Raw genomic sequence first — 18,931 nt, 5'->3', positions numbered from 1 at the left:
GTGTTATTATTGCGAAGGCATACAATACTGAGATCAAGCTCCAAAATCCTGAAGAGTCACTTGTAAAATTGGTCAGATTTTTTTTCTGGCAAATGATTTTCACACTCCTCTTTTCTTTATCGGCATTCTTTTTTTTTTAATGTCTTTTGCTCATGTAAAAATACTATACTACCCTTATCTCTTAAGTCATTTTCCCTAAATGAATGGCAAATTATTTTTCTAAATGAAGGGCAAGTTGATAATTTCACATATATAAAGACAAGACAATAGAGAGAGTGCCAATAAAAAAAAGGGGGAAGTTGGTAATCCAAAAATATTCAAATGTTTGTTGCTCATGCATCGAAAAGATTTCCTTTATGATATTTTCACAACTGCCACATGGGTGTCTTACACTTCAATTATGGAGAGAGAAAACGGAGAGAGAAAGAGGAGAGAGAGTGGTGTAGTGAGAGGAAAAAATAAAGTTTCAATCTAGACCGTCCAACACACTTTTAGACGGCCCGAATGGGCTGTTCGGACACCACGTGGGCACAACCATGTGGTACCCATCCGGTACCCAAAAATTTCTCTCAATTATGACCTCATGGGCATTTATAATTGGCAGTCTGTTTAATTGCCATCTGAACCTACTTCAAGCTGCTTCAAATATTAAGCGCCAAATCAATTCTCAAAATCCCCCAAGCAAAGCACACAATTAGAAGAAGATCGAGCATAAAGCAAAATGGGATGTATAAAGCTTCGTAAACGAGACAATTTATTAAAAGTGAAACAAAATGTAACATAGTCTAATTCTCCATCTCAATCGACTAGAAACATGAAGCAGTTATCAACTTGGAAAGCAAGCAATTATCAACTCGTTCAGAACATTTTCCACCTTTCTTTTGTGAGCTTGAGAAACATTTCTTCACTTGATGTACTTGGTAAACCAGTTTAACATGTCCTCGTGGGATTCTTCAGCACTCTTGACAGCAGATTCATTATCGTCATCGTATCTAACTGACCATCCGTGATTTACACCAGGGAATATTTTCACGAAGCTATCGACCTGAAAAATATGGTAAAATTAGAAGTGGACAAAGAAAAATATGGCTCAGTTTTAGTTCTACTTCGTGTCAAGGATAGAACTGCAGACACGATGCTTATGCAGTTCTATCACAGTTAACAAATAAGTGATAGCAAAATCATGCAAAAAATCTCCATTGAAGCCAATTTTAGGGACCAACTTGGCAAATTTAACATCATTATAAGAACGATGAAATCATTAAAAGGTGCATGATAACCCAAGAGTTAATTATGCAGTATAATGTACCCACGAGGCCAGCCCTCTTTGATGCCCTCTGTCTTTGGTTTGGGGGCATGGTTCCACGGATAGTGTCCGTTGAGTTTCTCGATTTTTGGTGGTAGGGGCCACTATTTCAATTGTAAAATTTCTGAGAGCAACCACTTTGTGCATATATTGTCAAAGGTAAAGTCTATCTCCAGTCTTCCCCGCCACACCCCCAATATATTGGGAATTTCATGGGTACTCTTATTGTTGTTGTTTGTAGTGTACCCATCCTAATCAAATGCACAATTGAAGAGAACACCAACGAAACTAAGGAAAGAATCGTTATCAAAGCCTGGAAAACATAAAGATCAACACTGAGTTCGGTTGCTAGTTTAGTTTTAGTTTTAGTTTTGTTTCCAATCATTACCCTATATCTTTCTCCAATCATTACTCTATATCTCCAATTATTAATTTCATTTCTCTCTCCAATCATTACCCTATTTCTCTCTCCACCCACTACCAAAACTAAATTAAACTAAACTACCTACCAAACTAAATCTGTTTTGTAATTTGAAAAACCAATGAACCATTAATGGATCAGTCATTTTTTATACTACGCCAACAACCCCTTTGGATTGTGAGTAATGATGGAAAAGAAAAACCTATCACGTGCTTGGATAACTAAAAGAGGTGAGAAATAGAGAGAAATGAATAAAAAAGGATGACTTTTTATTGGTCTCATCAAATCAAATAATTCTGGTGAGATTGGTGAGAAACCACAATTTTTTTCTTCTCTCTCCCTATCTCAAAGTCCAAATGGCATGTAATTTCCAACACAGGATCAAATCCCTACTTTATGAAGAGCAAAAAGTTGGAGCTTTTACTCACTAACTCTGAGCATATTGCATTCAAATGCAAAATAGGAGATTCAAAACAAAGGAACCACTACCTCGACCACATAAATTACTTCAAAATCTTATGAACTGACTAGTTTGAGTTGATTTGGAGGGACTCTGGGAGTAAAGTTTGACTAGTTTCAGGTTTCTGAGAAGTGAGAACAATCTCAAAATCGAGGATCAGAAAAAAAAATCTCAAAATCCGCTTCCCCTGGTCCTACTGCGATGCGGGCATGTGTCGTGAGTGTTGGTAATATGTTATTGCAAATTTGCTTCTCTAATGCAAGTTTTGACTGTAATGTGGTAGAAACGTAAATGTAGATTGAGTTTTAAAGTATCATCACCCTTATAAAGACGGACTTATGCACAACCAACCATCAGAGAGAATGGTGGGGAGTGGACATAACTACATTTGGGCCAAGAAGAGAAGGAATATTACCATCAGTACCTAATGTTTCAGAGTCCGCAGCAACTGCTGCAAGTGTGTGAAACGAAATGACAAATACAAAAATAATTTTTTGAGTAGGCTGCTTTCTCCGTTTGTGCCCGATGGCATGGTTAGTACTTGTGGCTGAGGATAACTAGAATGAGATAAGAACTGAGCAGCTTCGTGGTTTATACTGGAACCATGAAGACAACTAGAGAAGACAGTTTTGTATGTTCTAAGCTGAAGGGAAGTGAACGTGGAAAGTGACTGTGAATCAGTCTGACTCTATTTCTTTCCTCGGTCTTTTGTCGGGACATGGAGGACATTGTTTGGATTGGATTGTGTGATTCCGCTTTACATGTGAATTGGTTAATGAGTAATTTAAATGCTTACCCTTTTGTTACTTAGAGGCTTCACCCAATTATTTGTTTTGTCCATACCCATTCTTTATTGGTTATTAACATAATATAGACATCCTGAATTTAACTAAGTAACTAACCATATGGAACTACATCAAAATTCCCTAGTTAATAAGAGGAGTAATGCAATGAAAGGGTTTGAAGCCAAGGCAAAATATCTTTCTTGCTTCAGCTTCAAAACCTTTAGAAGACAGCTTCAAAAGAGACTTTGCATCTATCGTAGTATCTATGGCATTTTCAGAATCTCTTACCCCAGGTCTAGTGGATAGGATCTCCCCGAAATGTTTCATTTGTTCAGGTGGGGACGCATTGTCGATCTCAGCTCCCAATATTGAAATTGGACACTTGACCTCTGAAAGAACAAGCTGTTTCAGTCACAGATACAAGTTGTGAGCTTTAGAAGTGTGAAAATTACCATTGATTTCATCTTCTGTGATGCGTCCGGGATGCAGTACTACTCCAGCCTGAATGTAATCGGAACTTGCTAGTTTTACAACTACCACCCCTGAGCCAAATGCAACCATAATGTTAGGTCTGAGTCGGTGACTCCTAACTGAAGATCAGACCCTTTTCAAATGGGCGAAGTTTTGAGACTTAGACAGCAAAAAGCAACAGAACTAACTTACCGCCCCAGCAAAAACCAGCAGCACCAACAGAAGTTACTCCTTTGCTTCTTAAAGCTGAAATTACTGTCTTGGCATCTTCACAACCTTTATCCTGAAAGGTAGGGATGGAAATTTTAACCGAAAAACCAAACTGACCAAACCGAACCGAACATTTTTTGCTTAATTCGGTCGGTTTTAGTTTTGTGTCGGTTCGGTTCGGTTTCGTATTTTTTTAAAAAAAATTTGAACTTAGGTTCGGTTCGGTTTCAAGGAAACCCAAACCGATTTGAACCGAACCGAACCGATAACATTAACCAGGCTTCTCTTTTAATCCCAGCTGTTGAGATGTCCATGTAATATGCATATTTCTTTTTCCCATGTATGTGTTAGGAGGAGATCTGATTTCTCTCAACTTTTGAGCATGGGCAATACCCTAATTTCTCTCAACTTTTGCCCTCCGCCTCCCACCCTTCCCCTTCGAAACTTAAACATCCATGGCTGATCTCTCTCTCTCTCTCTCTCTCTCTCTCTCTCTCTCTCTCTCTCTCTCTCTCTCTCTCTCTCTCATACAAGGAATATCTTGGTTGTATAACGAATGAATGTTCGAAGCTTTTGTGTTTGCTGATTTGGGACAGCTCGTGAGCCTTCAAACCCACCATTGAGGATGGAACTTGATCTCTCTATCGAAACTTACACAGCCATGGCCTGATATCTCTCTCCCTCTCTCTCTTTGAGCACACGAAGACAGAAGAATCGAAGAACAGATCGCAAACTCTCTCTCTCTCCCCATGATTTGGTTTTTGGCGTAGTTAAGCCCAAAACCGACCGAACCGAACCGAACCGATAATAAATAAACCGAACCGAACGGTCTTCTTAAAAAATAATCGGTTTCGGTTCTTGATAATTGAAAACCGACTATATCAGTTTGGTCCCAAAAGTTGCAGAAAACCGACCGAACCGAACCGATTTCATCCCTACTGAATGGTAAAAAGGTTCAAATCAAGTTTGCAGAAGTCCAAAAATACCTGAACATATTGCAGTATTTTGTTTTTTCAATTCTTTCGTATTAATGCTTCTCATAAGGTTGGCCTGAAATCTGTGACATTGAAAGTATTACTAATGAAACTAAACCACCACACTTCAAAATCACTATCCATGGCCAATCTTTTAGTCAAGTGCACGGATCGTACAACTAGGAAATTAGTGAGACTATCTAAACATGTCTCCAGTCCAACACCCTACCCAGTCCAGGTAATATAGACAAAGAGGCATGTATGCATGGTGACAAATTGGAACCTTATGGTTTCCAATTAGAAACTATCTATGTATTGCTACTCCTTTAATCTCTTCTGAAATGACACTTCAACGTTGACGACTTTTATATAAGATTGAGAAGCCACAAACTTACATGTCCATGAGCCTTTCGCCATGCTTCCCGGTCCCGCTTAGGGTTATCAAGATCAACAGGATCAACAGGATCACCATAAAAGAAATCAGGAACCACAACTAGAAATCCATTCGCTGACACTTTGTCTGCGAGTTTCCTTTAAAGTGACAAATGAAAATGGTACTTTAACCCAATGAAAACAAGAGATGATGGATGTAATTAAGCTCAATGGATTATATATCTTTGTGCCGATTGAAGATAAGTGGAGGGCAATTAGAGCAGAAAAAAGCACGTCATCCTTTTATAATTGTTGCGTCTGGGTTCAAGGACGTCGTCAATGAGTTACGACCCTTGCTAATTAAGTTGACAATCAATACTTTTTCAATCAAAAAAAAATTTTCACTGATTCCCCACTAACTTCTAGTCCACCCGCCCTCATAGCCACGAGGGCTGCCTTGGGCTAGGGTTGTGTAGTGGGCCGAACCCTAGCCTCGACAATAAGTCTCAAAATGTATCTTCAAGGTTACATAATAATAATATTACTGCTAAAATAAATAAATAAAAAGGTTACATAATACGTCTTCTGAATTCCATGTTCTTGTGGACTAATGAAAGACATACGATACAATATCATAATGCAGTAGTGTTCATTTAGTTATTAAACATGTTCTATTCAAAATGCATGGTGCAATAGAATTATTGGGTAATTGATGCATATGGAACTTGTAGGTACCAAATGTAAAGAGTATATCCAATGGAAATCCTAATCTTGTAGGGCTTTATCTCTCGAATATCGATGGCAGAAGATGTCATTAAGGCCTTAGAGTTCCTCAATATGTGCAATATCATTGATTCATTTTGTTTTCAGTTGCATGACAGAGATAACATTCATATTCAAGCAAAATTAATCAAGAATTCGGCATACCTCAACTTTGGAGCTTCATAACCTGCAAAACAGTTTAAGAAACACAACAATCAAGTTATGTTTTACGATAAATATCGAACAACGCATTATTAATATTGAAAGTAAAACTCATGATATCTACTATGTTTTTTGCACAGGCATAGCTTTTAAAATGCAGAATCAAAAAACAAGATGCAGAATCAAATACCCAGTGGAATAAATTGTGCTTATATATGAAAAATTAGCACAGAGTAATGAAATTCAATACCAAGTAACAAACGCTATTTTAAATTAGCACAGAAGAATACCCAGTTCAAGAAAAGTATAAATTGTAGTTAGATTGAAAATTTACCACAAGCTCATGAAGATCAACACAAATTAAAACAAACACTGTACAAAAGAAAAAGGTGGGCACAGATGGATAATTAATTACAACAAACAGATACTAAACGCCAAGAACAAATATTGATGAAGTAAATGGAGATGGGTTGTTACCAAAAACATCAGAAATGAGAAGGATTGCAAGGTTGGAATCCTGGGGCCCAGTGACATAAGTCTTCAGGCCTCCAAGCTCTTGGACACTCCCTAATCCACTTGTTGAGCTAAGGATAGGTGGATTATCAAAGCACTGAGAGCTCGCCATTACAGTGGGGAAGGGGAGGGTTTCCAGGTAAAAGAGTGGAGGGAAGAGAGAGAGAGAGAGAGAGAGAGAGCGAGAGCGAGAGCGAGCTATATAGAATAGAGATAAATAGTCACTTGAGGAGTAGGAGAAGTATTCAGCTTAGGAACGTCACGGCTTACGTCAATCATCAAAAGGGTTTCAGGGTCCCATTGTTCCATGGGGAAAAAGAAATTTTGAAAACAGTTGTTCCCGTCCCTGGTGAAGTTTTCTATTGGGCTGCCGTCCGTCAAACGAGGAAACGTCGGATAAAGGGGAAGGGGAAGAGCAAGGGAAAGGAAAAGAGTCAGTTCTGTCTCTCATGCGACCAACAAATAATTGTTCCACAGGGAGGAGAAATTTTTTTTTTGGCAAAACTAGGAACACAATTTTGGACACGATTAGCGATTTGATGCACTTGAAATCACATAGGACAGCTCCGAAAGCAGGTGTGTTCCTAGACTATGCACTTAAAATCACATAGGACGGCTTCGAAAGCAGGTGTGTTCTTAGACTTTTTTGTATTTACTGTTGACCAAACGCCAGCACCCTGTGAGGTTTTCTTAAATGAGTCTGAACCCTGTTGTTTCTATGTGCGTTACAATGACATTCCAATCGACAACTATTTGTCTAAACACGTGACGAAAGGAGTCAAAAGTGACTTATATTTAATCGGGGCGAACGGAGACATCTAAAAAAATACTTTGAATCTCAATCTCATAGTTTCCGATCAAATTTCGATGATCCGAACTGTTCAATGTATTTAAAAGGTCACGAGTTGAAATTTTTCCACCTGCGCGTGGATGTCTCCTTGTATTTGTTAAGAATATTTCTTCTCTTAGTGAGACTATTAGTTGGACCGGACTTCTTGTGTTTGTGAACTTGTTTTCAGTTTGTTTTTTCTTTATCGCCTTAGTCTCTTTTTTTTTTTTTTTCCCTTGACCGGCATTAGTCTTGAAGTTTCGAACTTCAAACTCTGTGAGCCCTGCATTTTCACGTAGTTCATTGTTTGTGGGTCTCCCGTTTGTTTCCAACAAAACAACGTGAAATTATACAATAGTCCGGACATGGTACTAAGGACCGCTAGAGGCACAGTCGCACAACCGAGACACAGAGAAATTACGGAAATGAATTTCGATCATCTGGCCATCGTCTTGTATAGTTACCACCACCAACTTGGAGATGAACATGGTAATGTCAACAAAAACAGAACAGGGCAGAGTTTTTTTTGGAAGTTTCAGAAACGTCAAGAAAGTCCCTCGCTTTCTCAGCAAAAGCGAGGGATGCCAAATTGGAACTTGCGTCTAGAACTAAATCAGCGTCTTAAAATCCTCCATTCCAATTTTCTAGAAACATGAAGCTATTATAGATTGATTGATTTACATATACGTGGTTCATTCTTTATGACAGACGGAACAATAATGCGAAAGAACGTATCACTTCATTCAGATGTCGTACGTTGGGGCTTGACTGCTAGTCCCAGTCCCACAGACCGAAAATTTTTGGGCTTGCCGCATTCTTTTCTGGGGTTTCGAGAATACTTCTTCACTTGACATATTTAGTAAACCAGCTTAGCATGTCCTCATGGGATTCTTCGGCACTCTTGACTGCTGATTTATCATCATCGCTGTATCTTACCGACCATCCATGTTTTACACCAGGGTATATTTTCACGAAGCTATCAACCTGAAAAATATGGGGAAACAGTCAACTATAAAATCACATCATCATTCATTTATATCTGCAGAGCTGAAAATTAGAGGTCCTAACTATCCCCTTGGCTCTCAGTTTCAGTCCTACCTTGCTTGAGACTAGCAATCTGCACAGGCGATGCAGGTAGAACCCATGTTACCTGGAACGCAGATCATTCCGGTAGAACGGGAACGCAATACGCCACATGCTTAAATTGTGGTACGATAGGGGTAGGCTTCCATATATTATAAAACTAAAACTTACTCTTCCAAGTGATAAACATCAAGTGAAACAAAATATTGTTTGTCAAATTATTCATACAAGGAGCTTAACGACCGGACTTTCTACAATTTATCCCACCGAAATTCCATTTCCTCTCTATTTTGACCATAATAAGTTGACATTTTGGGGACAACTAAGGGGATCGCTTTGGATCGCTAGGTTTTGGAACGGTAGTGTACCATGTTTTGGAGCATTCGTACCAAAACGTAATTCGCTAGGGCAGTAACGTTTTCTAGTAACATACCGTAGAAGTCAAATATGGTTAGCAAGTGACAGAGAATGTAGCAGGAAATTCGGTTATAGTATATTTGAGGCACCAACTTAGCATATTTAGAGTCATCTTATAAGGATCTCAGATCATAATATTCTTTGAAGGTGCACGATAACTATCACCCAAGGTTAAAATATGCAGTTTGTATTGGCAAACCGGTCTCTCTAGCAGTTGCCTTTGGGTTCCCCGGTTTTAATCCCAGGTTTTGCAGTGGTTAGTGATCCTCCATGCAAGGTTTGTGGTTCTCTATGCGTACAGGTCTTTTCCTATTTGTGTGGAGGCTTTTCCCTTCCTCTTGGAACTTTATTGTGCATCGATGGACCTCATTGCTCAACTTTTTGTCCGTGTTGCAATATAATTAGGCACTCTACATTTCCGATCAATAAAAAAGTTGTGCACTGTGTTGTTCTGCTGCTATTCGGATGAACCTAAAATGAGTTCGGAGAACACTAACCAAACTGAGAACAGAGTTGCGATCATAGCACGAAATATCAAATCTGTTTTGTAATTGAAAAACGGAAATCTATGTCCCATTACCAGGTTATTCACTTATCGCAGCATTTAATCTCTATCTTGGAGCATAGAGAATGCCAATGCAAAATATAAGGTCCAAACAAAAGGAACTACTCCCAGCTAAGTTAGTAAAAAGCAACAGATAAGAATTGAAGACGGGTTGAATCTCAGAGCAATATAAAAAAAAATTTGAGAATCTCTTACCCCAGATTTTGCTGATAGAATCTCCCCAAAGTGTTTCACTTGTTCAGGTGGCGACGAATTGTCAATCTCGGCTCCCAATATAGCAATTGGACACTTAACCTCTGTAAGAACAAGCTGTGTCAGTCACATGTAGGTTGCAAGCTTGAGAAATGAGAAACTTACCATTGATATCATCTTCTGTGATGGGTCCCGGATGTAATACCACTCCAGCCTGAATGTCATCGGACCTTGCTAGTTTTACGACTACCACCCCTGAGCCAAATGTGATAAACCTATAAGGCTATAATGAGCAGTCCATGACTCTTAAGTCTGTGTTTGGATCTTAGTTATATAGACAGAGTTGTGGAGTGGGAAAACAAAAAAAGAACTGATTTTTCGAAGCAATTTTGTCTCTCTTTTCCCTTTGCTTTTCTTTTCCTTCCACAACTCCAATCCAAAGTACAAAACACAACTCAAGTGAAAAAGCAGCCTATTTAAAAAATGTTGACTTTCGTGGCTTCTTTTACATGTAAAAAACAATAGAAATAACTTACCGCCCCAGCAAAAACCAGCAGCCCCAATAGAAGTTACTCCTTTGCTTCTTAAAGCAGATATTACTGGCTTGGCATCTTCACACCCTTTATCCTGAAACGAAAAGAAGTTCCATTCAAGTTTCAAGAAGTCCAAAGTTACCTATTCAAGTTGCAAAATTCAATCTTTCCATACTTCATGTATTTATGCTATTCATAACGCCTAGGTCAAACGTATGACATCTAAACTACTATATGAACGAAAATAAACCGCAACTCTAAGAATTCAGATGCTAAACGAAGTGGCTTTTATGCATGGTGATATATCGGAACCTTCTGGTTGTAAAATTGTGAGCTCTATATGTGCTGTCAGCCTGTCAGTCTTTTAATGGTTTCAAAATTACACTTCAATTCTGATAGTTGACTTTTGGATTTGACTTTGAAACCAGAAACTAACCGTGCCATGAACCTTCAGCCATGATTGCCAGTCCACGTTAGGGATATCAACATCAAGAGGATCACCATAGAAGAAATCAGGAACCACCACTAGAAATCCATTAGCTGCCACTTTGTCTGCAAGTTTCCTTTGCATGGACAAAATATGATGCATTTAGAAAAAAAGATTGAAAAAATTAGAAAAGAGATAACTCTGCGCATAACGCTCAAGGAAATATATTGTTCGAATCAATTCTGCCATCTGGTATGGTGTCAAACTACAAGGTTACAAGATGAACCAGCTGACATACCTAATCTCGTGGACGCATGGATATACTAAAGGAAGATCATAAGGTGGTAGTGTTCATTAGTTATCAAAACACGCACTATTCAGTGTTACAAATGTTTTCTACAACAGAAATCGTAGATAATTGATTTTACAGAGAAACGTATGGAACTCCCAGGCACGAGATGTCCAGAGTATATCCAAAGATAATTGTTGTCCAAGAATTGCCTTATCTGTCAAACGTTGAAGGCCAAAAGACATGAAGGCTTTAGAGCTCATAAATCATTAGAAGTAGCATGCTGTCTATACGCTAGCATATCAGTGAGTGTATATATAGAGACGGTAGTATGCCAGTTACCTAGAGTTGGATTTTTGCTGTATTTGAATATGAAGTTTCACTAATTAAAGGAAGGTAGAGATATATGGTATTAATATCCTTCATGACATTAACTACTGTATGAAAGGTCAACTGAAAACCAAACTCTTCGAGTGTAAGCTGATTGATCATGGTCTCTCAGTTTGGGAGAGCAAACTTGAATCAGTTTCGTGGTTTCAATCCAACACAAGAGATACCATTTGTATAACCTAATATGATTGGAAATTTTGGCATACCTCAAATTCGGAGCTTCATACCCTGCAAAACATTTTAAGCAAAATAATTAAAGTCCCGTTCTTGAGAAAATACTGACGACTAATAATGGTGTAATTTTCACTTCTAAACATATTTGTTCCTGCTCTTTAGTAAGTTTTTGTGGTTATTTCGAAAGTTTCCAAATCTAGCAATTATAGAAGTATGGGCAGAAGTCGAACAAAGGGATTTTGAATTTTCCTTCCTGTCCCCTTTTCCATTTCCCTGCAGCCTACTTGATTAGTTTCAAAAGGAGAGATTACTCAATGTTCAGAATAAAATTTAAACCTCCCCTGCTTGCACAGCATTATATGCAGCGCGCAGTTTATTATCAAAATGCAAAGTCAAACACATAGTTCCATACCTATTCATATGAAGTGAGTTATCTTCAATTTCAACAACAGAAAAGACTAAGCTATAGGTGGCATGTGAAACTAGAGTGGAATCTGGAGTTAGTAGCAGACACATCAAAGCATCAAACATTACAAAACGCTCATATCAAAGGGTCATTCCAAATTTATTCTAATAAAGCTAAAAAACTCAAAAATGAAACCCATATGTAAACCGCCAAATTTAAAATAAAGTGGAGCTAATGAGTTGTAGCAAACCCCTTAGTTTGAGAAACACATCTATCTATCCAAACGGAGCCTATAATTTGCAAAACTACTATAGAAACTTTATATCTAACCAAAAGCTCAAGTCATCGGTTATCTGTTAGAGAGGTCCCATAAATAATCACAGTTCCATCCCCAAGTAATGCCGGATTGTATTCCTTCATATCCCCTCATGTGCAGATGCATTTTAAGGTCTCTCCCGCGTAGTCACTTTTCAAGTCTATCATCATGCAGCCTTGTAATTTGAGTATGACAAAATGAAGTGTGACATAAATCTTTATAGACGTGGGACTGAATAGGGCACTTGTACTGTCCAAACCATTTATATCCAGTCCAAAGGCTTTAGCTAGTGACACACCTAACATCAGAGAAGGAGCTAGATAATTTTTTATTTTTTTTTTGGGGCGGGGGGATCAAAAAAGAACTTTGATGATAAAAATAAAATAAAAATCAATGTAAAATTATGGTTTTTTTTAAAATTGTAGGGGGGGCCAGCCCCCTCTCACCCATTTTTATTTATACCCAACTAGGCCTGTCAATAGACCGGACCCGATCCGAAAAATCCGATCCGACTCCGATAATGTCGATCCAATAATCCGAATTCGGTAATCCAAATATGGATCGAATCGGATTCGGATTAAATCTGCTATCAATCCGATTCAAAATTTTATTTTTTTAAAAAAACTGTAAATTTTTTATTTCAAAAAAAAAATGTTTAAGAAGTTGTATTTTCTTTTTTTTTTTTGAAAAAACAAATTCTAAAAGTTTTTGAAGTAAAAGTTTTCGGATCGGATTCAGATTTTTGAATCGGATCCAAATTTTTCGAATTTGAATTATCACTATCGGATTTGAGTCTTATTGGATTTGGATTTGTCGGATCCGGATCGAATCCAACTATTGAGGTGCCGTTCCAGATGAACAGTAAAAGGAAGTTTTAGAAAAGAAAGGTTTTTCAAGCTCAAAAATCACGTGTTTACGCAAATAATTTTCCTACCAATATGAATCTTGTTTGATAGATTTCATTGAAATTTTTTAAATGGTGCAAAAAAAATTTTAATTTTAATTTAAATTTTCATTATATAAGCTTGAAATACCTTTTTTTTTGAAAAAGAAGGTTAAAAAAAAAAAAGTGGAACGGGGCCTGACAGGCCTATACCCAACCCCTCTACTCCTTAACAACTAGCACAATTTAATGAAAACTTAAACGCCAAGAACATGAGTTATCACATACAAAAAAAACACCAAGAACAAGAATTGATGAAGGAAACGGAGATGGGTTGTTACCAAAAACATCAGAAATGAGAAGGATTGCAAGCTTGGAATCTTGGGGTCCAGTGACATAGGCCTTTAGGCCTCCAAGCTCTTGGACACTTCCTATCCCACTTGTCGAGCTCAGGTCCGGCGGATTCTCCAAGCACTGAGAGTGAGAGCTCGCCATTTACAGATACTATTATGCTTAAGTATATGCCAATAAACTATCTTTCCAGAAGGGTTGGACAAGGGGAGGGTTTTCATGTGAATGAGTGGAGGGAAGAGAGAGCTTTTATATAGGAGAAAGTTCTGTTTTTTTCTTTATTTTTTTTTTAAATTTTGCCAATATTATACACCAGGGTTAGGTTTCATTTCGGTAAAGAAAATAAATACTTACATTTTGAATTAAAAGTGATATATTGTGAGAAAGAATCATCTGTCTTGTTAAAACGAAAAACAAGTACTTAAAATATAAGAATCTTAACGTAATGAGGCTTTAGTAAATTTTAATCCAAAAAAATTACATAACTATGAATCCTAAACAACCATGACATAAATCGAACCCTAACCTCCTAGGCAGGGACTTGGGAGGATTAGAAATGCCAAGCCCTGGTCATTTTGTTTATTTAAAGGAGAGAAGACACGTCACTACCAGGGCCGGCCCCGGGTAGATCCCGCAAGCCCGTCGGCTTGGGCAACCCCCAGGCTAGGGCAACCAAAAAAAAAATAATTCCATGTAAATATAAATACGTATATTTTTTTTTTTGGATCCAAACATAGCATAATTTGATTGTGCTGGTTTGTTGGTTAGTAGGGTATACTTAAGTTTCCTCAAGTATACCTGTGCCCAGGTTCAATTTCCGTGTCCAGCATTGAGGTTTCATTTTTCCAGTCTGTTCTTTTTAAATTTCTCTCTCTCTCTCCTCCTCCTCTTTTCATTCATTGCGCCCACTCTTCTCTCTGTTATTTATTTATTTATTTTATATTTATGATTTGTTCTAGAAAGATCATTAGTTGTTGGTGTACATTTTTTATTTTGGGAGATACTTCATCTACATCAATAATTAGGGTGTGTTCTACTAACTAAAATAAATATTTATGCATTTTTTTTAAATTAAAGATAATATATTGTGAGAGAATGACTTGTCTCATAAAACAGAAAATAAGTACTTAAAAAATAATAACCTTAACGGAACGTGGCAAACTCTTCCCAAAAAAAAAGAAAAAACAACTACTCGCATTCGCATACTCACATAGTGATGTATGCAAATATAAAAAATATACATGTATATGTATATACTGTATACACATAACTCACCAATTTAAAAAACTTCAATGAAAAAATTAACCATTTTTAAAGTCAGGCTTGTATTTTTTCAACTTGGTCCATCATATTTCTTTTTTTAATTTATCATTAAATATAGAACAATGATCAAAATAAGAAAATTAAAAAATTAAAATTAAAATAAATAGAAACCCATCATTTTTTTTTCTCTGAATCGAATCATGCTAAATCATAAAGCACCATAACCCGAATTTCATTCTAATTTTAATTTTTTGATACAATTCAAACTAAAAGCACATTATGACCTTGATTTTTTTGCCTTGTACTTTTTTTAAAATTTTTTATGACTTAATAATAAGCGGGTGTTTACACCCGTTTTTGGCACCAAATCTTGAGCTAGCGCTGGAGGCCATTTAATTGAAATTCGATTAAATTGGGCCGTGAATTAAGAGTTTAATAAGCTAAAAATTAATGGGTTATGTATCAAAAAGCCCAATTAATTTTTATTTGACTGGGATATGAGACTTGGCCTTTTTGAGCTTAATTATTCGGATGAAATTCTTAGAGGCCCATAACTCATGGAAAATAATTGAGGTTCTGGAAGGATCTTTAAGGGTAAAACATATAATAAGGCTATCTAATTTAATTAGATGGGCCATTACCCATGATCACCATGAAATAAGGAAGTGGGTTGGCAGTTTCTTAGAAGTGCAAGGCTATTTGACTAGGTCAAAGGATTTGTGTTTCTCTGATGGCTATGAAAAAAGGAGCATGACGTGGTCCATTACCCTTGATAACTTCTAATAAACCACCCATGATCTCAATTAACTGCGACAACGGGCATGGGGCATGGGACACTTGTCCAATTCGAAAGAAGCAGTTGATTTCCGAAGCTCAACAAAACCGTGGAGACCCTTGTCTATAAATGCTAGAAGACAAGAAGAAAAAGTAGTTCACACACCAATCAAGCTCAACGCTTAAACCAAAACCTTCCCAACGAAGCAATTATCTCATTTCTCTCCCATTGCTATCTCTCTTGTACCCCAACTTTATTATTATTACATAATAAAGTTATTCATATCTCTCTTGTATCCCCAACTTTATTATTACGATATAATAAAGTTATTCTACGATGTTCTCTACTTTTTCTCACACGGTTGGAAAATTATAAGTCCACTATCGTTGTGGCAAAACCACGAACCTCTTTGTGGCCTCACCCTTTGGGTCACACGCAGTCGCATTACATACGAAGTCAGATCGAGGCGCACTCGCGCCTTCCATACGTTGGACGACGACAAGTCCTGGCACGCCCGCACTCACACCGCACACGTGCCATTGGATTTTCCGCTCACGCCTACCCTGCGGAAAAGTGGGAAACAGCGGGCAACCAAGCTTGAGGTCGGGCTTGAACAACCCAAACGTCGGGACCGGCACTAGTCGTTACTTACGTCGATGGTTTCAACTTTTGAGAAAAGAAAATCGCGGATGGCCCCATTGGGAAAAGACAAAATACTCCTACTCCACTAAGAGCATCTGCACCAGCTTCTCTACATTTTAGACAAATTTACATATTAAAAAGTCATTTTATTACTTTAACTACTCATTTTTAAAATGTCTACTGCATCAGACTCTCTAACACAATTTAATGAAAACTTAAATGCCAAGAACATGAGTTAGCACACACAAAAAAAACACCAAGAACAAGAATTGATGAAGGAAACGGAGATGGTTTGTTACCAAAACCATCAGAAATGAGAAGGATTGCAAGCTTGGAATTTTGGGGTCCAGTGACATAGGCCTTTAGGCCTCCAAGCTCTTGGACACTTCCTATCCCACTTGTCGAGCTCAGGTTCGGCGGATTCTCCAAGCACTGAGAGTGAGAGCTCGCCATTTACAGATACTATTATGCTTATTAAGCAGTATATGCCAATAAACTCTCTTTCCGGAAGGGTTGGACAAGGGGGAGGGTTTTCATGTGAATGAGTGGAGGGAAGACAGAGCTTTATAGAGGAGAAAGTTCTGTCTTTTTTCTTTATTTTTTAAAATTTTTGCCAATATTGTATATACATTGAGGGTAAGGAGTTGTTCGGTTAAATAAGCTAAATGATTTATTTTTTTGTTTTTATTCAATTTTTTTTTGTATTTATTAGTTTTTTTTCAATTTTTTTGGGAATTATTACTTCGTCGTAATGAGAGAAATTTAAAAAGTAAAAAATTACGATTGAAACCTAATTTTTTTTGAATAAAGACAAAAATAAGTCAATAAGCCAATTTTTTCGTATTTATTAAATCAAATTAGATTTTGATCATAATTTTTTACTTTTTAGATTCCTTTTCGTCATGACGATGCAAAAATCCCCAAAAAATTAACGAAAAACTAACAAATACGAAAAAATTTGAATAAAGACAAAAAAATAAGTCAATTGACTTATTTAGCCAAACGGGACCTAAGTTTCATTTCAATAAGGAAAATAAATAATTACTTTTTAAATTAAAAATAATGTATTGTGAAAGAGAATCATCTATCTCGTTAAAATAAAAAATAAATAGTTAAAACATAAGAATCTTAGCATAATAAAAATTTAATTAATTAATTCACAAAAAATTTCAAAGATTATACATAGCCATGAATCCTAAACACCCATGACATAAATCCAACCCTAACCTCCCAGTAGGGACTAGGGAGGATTAAGAAACAAAAATGCCAGAGGCATATCAGTAGAAAAAATCAGCCTACTAATTACGTCACTGCTTACGTCCTGGTACTTTTTCTTTATTTAAAGGATCAGCCTATTAATTACGTCACTGCTTACGTCTATCGATGGTTTCCAGTTTTGAGAATAGAAAATCGTGGATGGCCCCATTGGGAAAAGACAAAATACCCCTGCTCCACTGACCCCGTTTCAAAAATCCTCTTAAAAAATAAGCAGTTTATTTTATATTTTTAAACTTAAAAATAATGTAAATGAAAAATAATTTTTCAATTTTTTTTGCATCGTATAAAAGATCTCAATGAGATCTTTCAAACAAGATCCATAGTGCATATTTTTAGATATTAATAAGCTTCTCATTTTTTAGCTTGAAATTGCCTTCTTAAAAAATAAAGACTTTTTTTGAATTCTGGAACCCACCCTAACACCTCCACAGGAGCAACAGTTTGATTTGTTAGAATTTATTTCCATTGCTCACTGAAATCATTCAACCTTGATTAAAATTATTCATACACCTAAAACACACACCTAAACACGTGAACACTGTGTAGGCCCACAAACATCGGTAGTTTAGTGTGTATGTGAGCCCCACGTATTTGTGAGTATTTTGTGCATTTGGGTATATGATTTGAGTGTGGTTTTAGACTTTTTGTTACAAGTTATTCAATTTATTGTTCTTTTAAAAAAACTAACATGGCATCAGAGTTAGGCCTTAGGTATCATCACCTCACATGGTCGAGTCTCTGCCCAAGTAAATTTTGTTACCTCTACATGCATCCAAGCCACACTCGACGGGAAGTGTTAGACCCCGTTTCGGAACTGAAAATAAATATTTAATTTTTAAAAAGGCAATTTTACGTTCAAAAATAATGTGTTTACGCAAATAATTTTCTAGTAATATGGATCTTATTTAATAGATCTCATTGATATCCTTTGAACGGTTCAAAAAAATCGAAAAATTAATTTTTAGTGACATTATTTTTGAGTTTGAAAATGTGAAATAAGTACTTATTTTTTAAGAATGTATTCTGAAACTAAGCCTTAGAGCATTTACAGTAGAATAAGCAAAACCAAAAGGTTGCTAAAGTTATCAATATTTGTCCAAAAAAGTGCTCACATTAGAATAACCAAATTTAACAACCTCTTAGCAAATTTTGGTATTTGAATAACTAAAACTAGCAACATTTTGCCAATAACCAAATTTAGTGATCTCCACATTTTCTCAATCAAATACATCCATCAATATCATTATACAAAAACCCCCCCTCTCTCTCTCTCTCTCTCTCAACAATGTTTTCAAAAAATAATTTTAAAAAACTATTTTTTATGAACTATTTTTTTAAAAAATTGTTTTTTCAATTTTTTAAAAAACTATTTTTAAAAAAAATTGTATTTACACAAAACTATTTTTTTACCCAATTTTTTTTTCATAATTTTTTTTATACAATTGTTTTTAACTTAAACTATATTTTTCCTTCCAAAACTGTAATAAAAAAAATTCAAAAACAGATTTTTTTTATATAAAAAACCTTTTTTTACGTAAACTAGTTTTTCAAAAAATATATGTGAAATGAAGGGGAAAAGTTTGGAGGAAACTCAAGGAAGGAAGCAATGGGCCCAGTGGTTTTGATTATGAGCAAAAAAATAACCAATATGAGACTTGACATTGTTAACTTTAGCAACTTCT

The 18,931-nt window shown here is 36.4% G+C and overlaps 2 protein-coding genes across 2 annotated transcripts; both read right to left on the bottom strand.

Annotated features, from left to right (window-relative positions):
• Nucleotides 1–727: 727 nt before the first annotated feature.
• Nucleotides 728–6,904, bottom strand: LOC131324359 (endo-1,3;1,4-beta-D-glucanase-like). Its single transcript, XM_058356304.1, has 7 exons — nucleotides 6,401–6,904; nucleotides 5,927–5,948; nucleotides 5,023–5,158; nucleotides 3,636–3,726; nucleotides 3,425–3,514; nucleotides 3,261–3,361; nucleotides 728–1,045 (listed from the first exon to the last, which is right to left on the bottom strand). Exons 1-7 carry the CDS (start codon nucleotides 6,546–6,548, stop codon nucleotides 905–907), a joined length of 729 nt encoding a protein of 242 aa, XP_058212287.1. The 5' UTR covers nucleotides 6,549–6,904; the 3' UTR covers nucleotides 728–904.
• Nucleotides 6,905–7,905: 1,001 nt separating this feature from the next.
• Nucleotides 7,906–13,519, bottom strand: LOC131324358 (endo-1,3;1,4-beta-D-glucanase-like). Its single transcript, XM_058356303.1, has 7 exons — nucleotides 13,282–13,519; nucleotides 11,368–11,389; nucleotides 10,492–10,618; nucleotides 10,059–10,149; nucleotides 9,688–9,777; nucleotides 9,526–9,626; nucleotides 7,906–8,249 (listed from the first exon to the last, which is right to left on the bottom strand). The coding sequence occupies exons 1-7, from the start codon at nucleotides 13,433–13,435 to the stop codon at nucleotides 8,109–8,111; spliced, it is 726 nt and encodes a 241-aa protein (XP_058212286.1). The 5' UTR covers nucleotides 13,436–13,519; the 3' UTR covers nucleotides 7,906–8,108.
• Nucleotides 13,520–18,931: the final 5,412 nt, after the last annotated feature.

Source organism: Rhododendron vialii, chromosome 4a (genome assembly GCF_030253575.1).
Source record: "Rhododendron vialii isolate Sample 1 chromosome 4a, ASM3025357v1".
NCBI classification, from domain to species: Eukaryota; Viridiplantae; Streptophyta; class Magnoliopsida; order Ericales; family Ericaceae; genus Rhododendron; species Rhododendron vialii.
The sequence above is the reverse complement of the archived record's forward strand: the minus strand, read 5'-3'. Positions and strand labels throughout refer to the sequence as shown.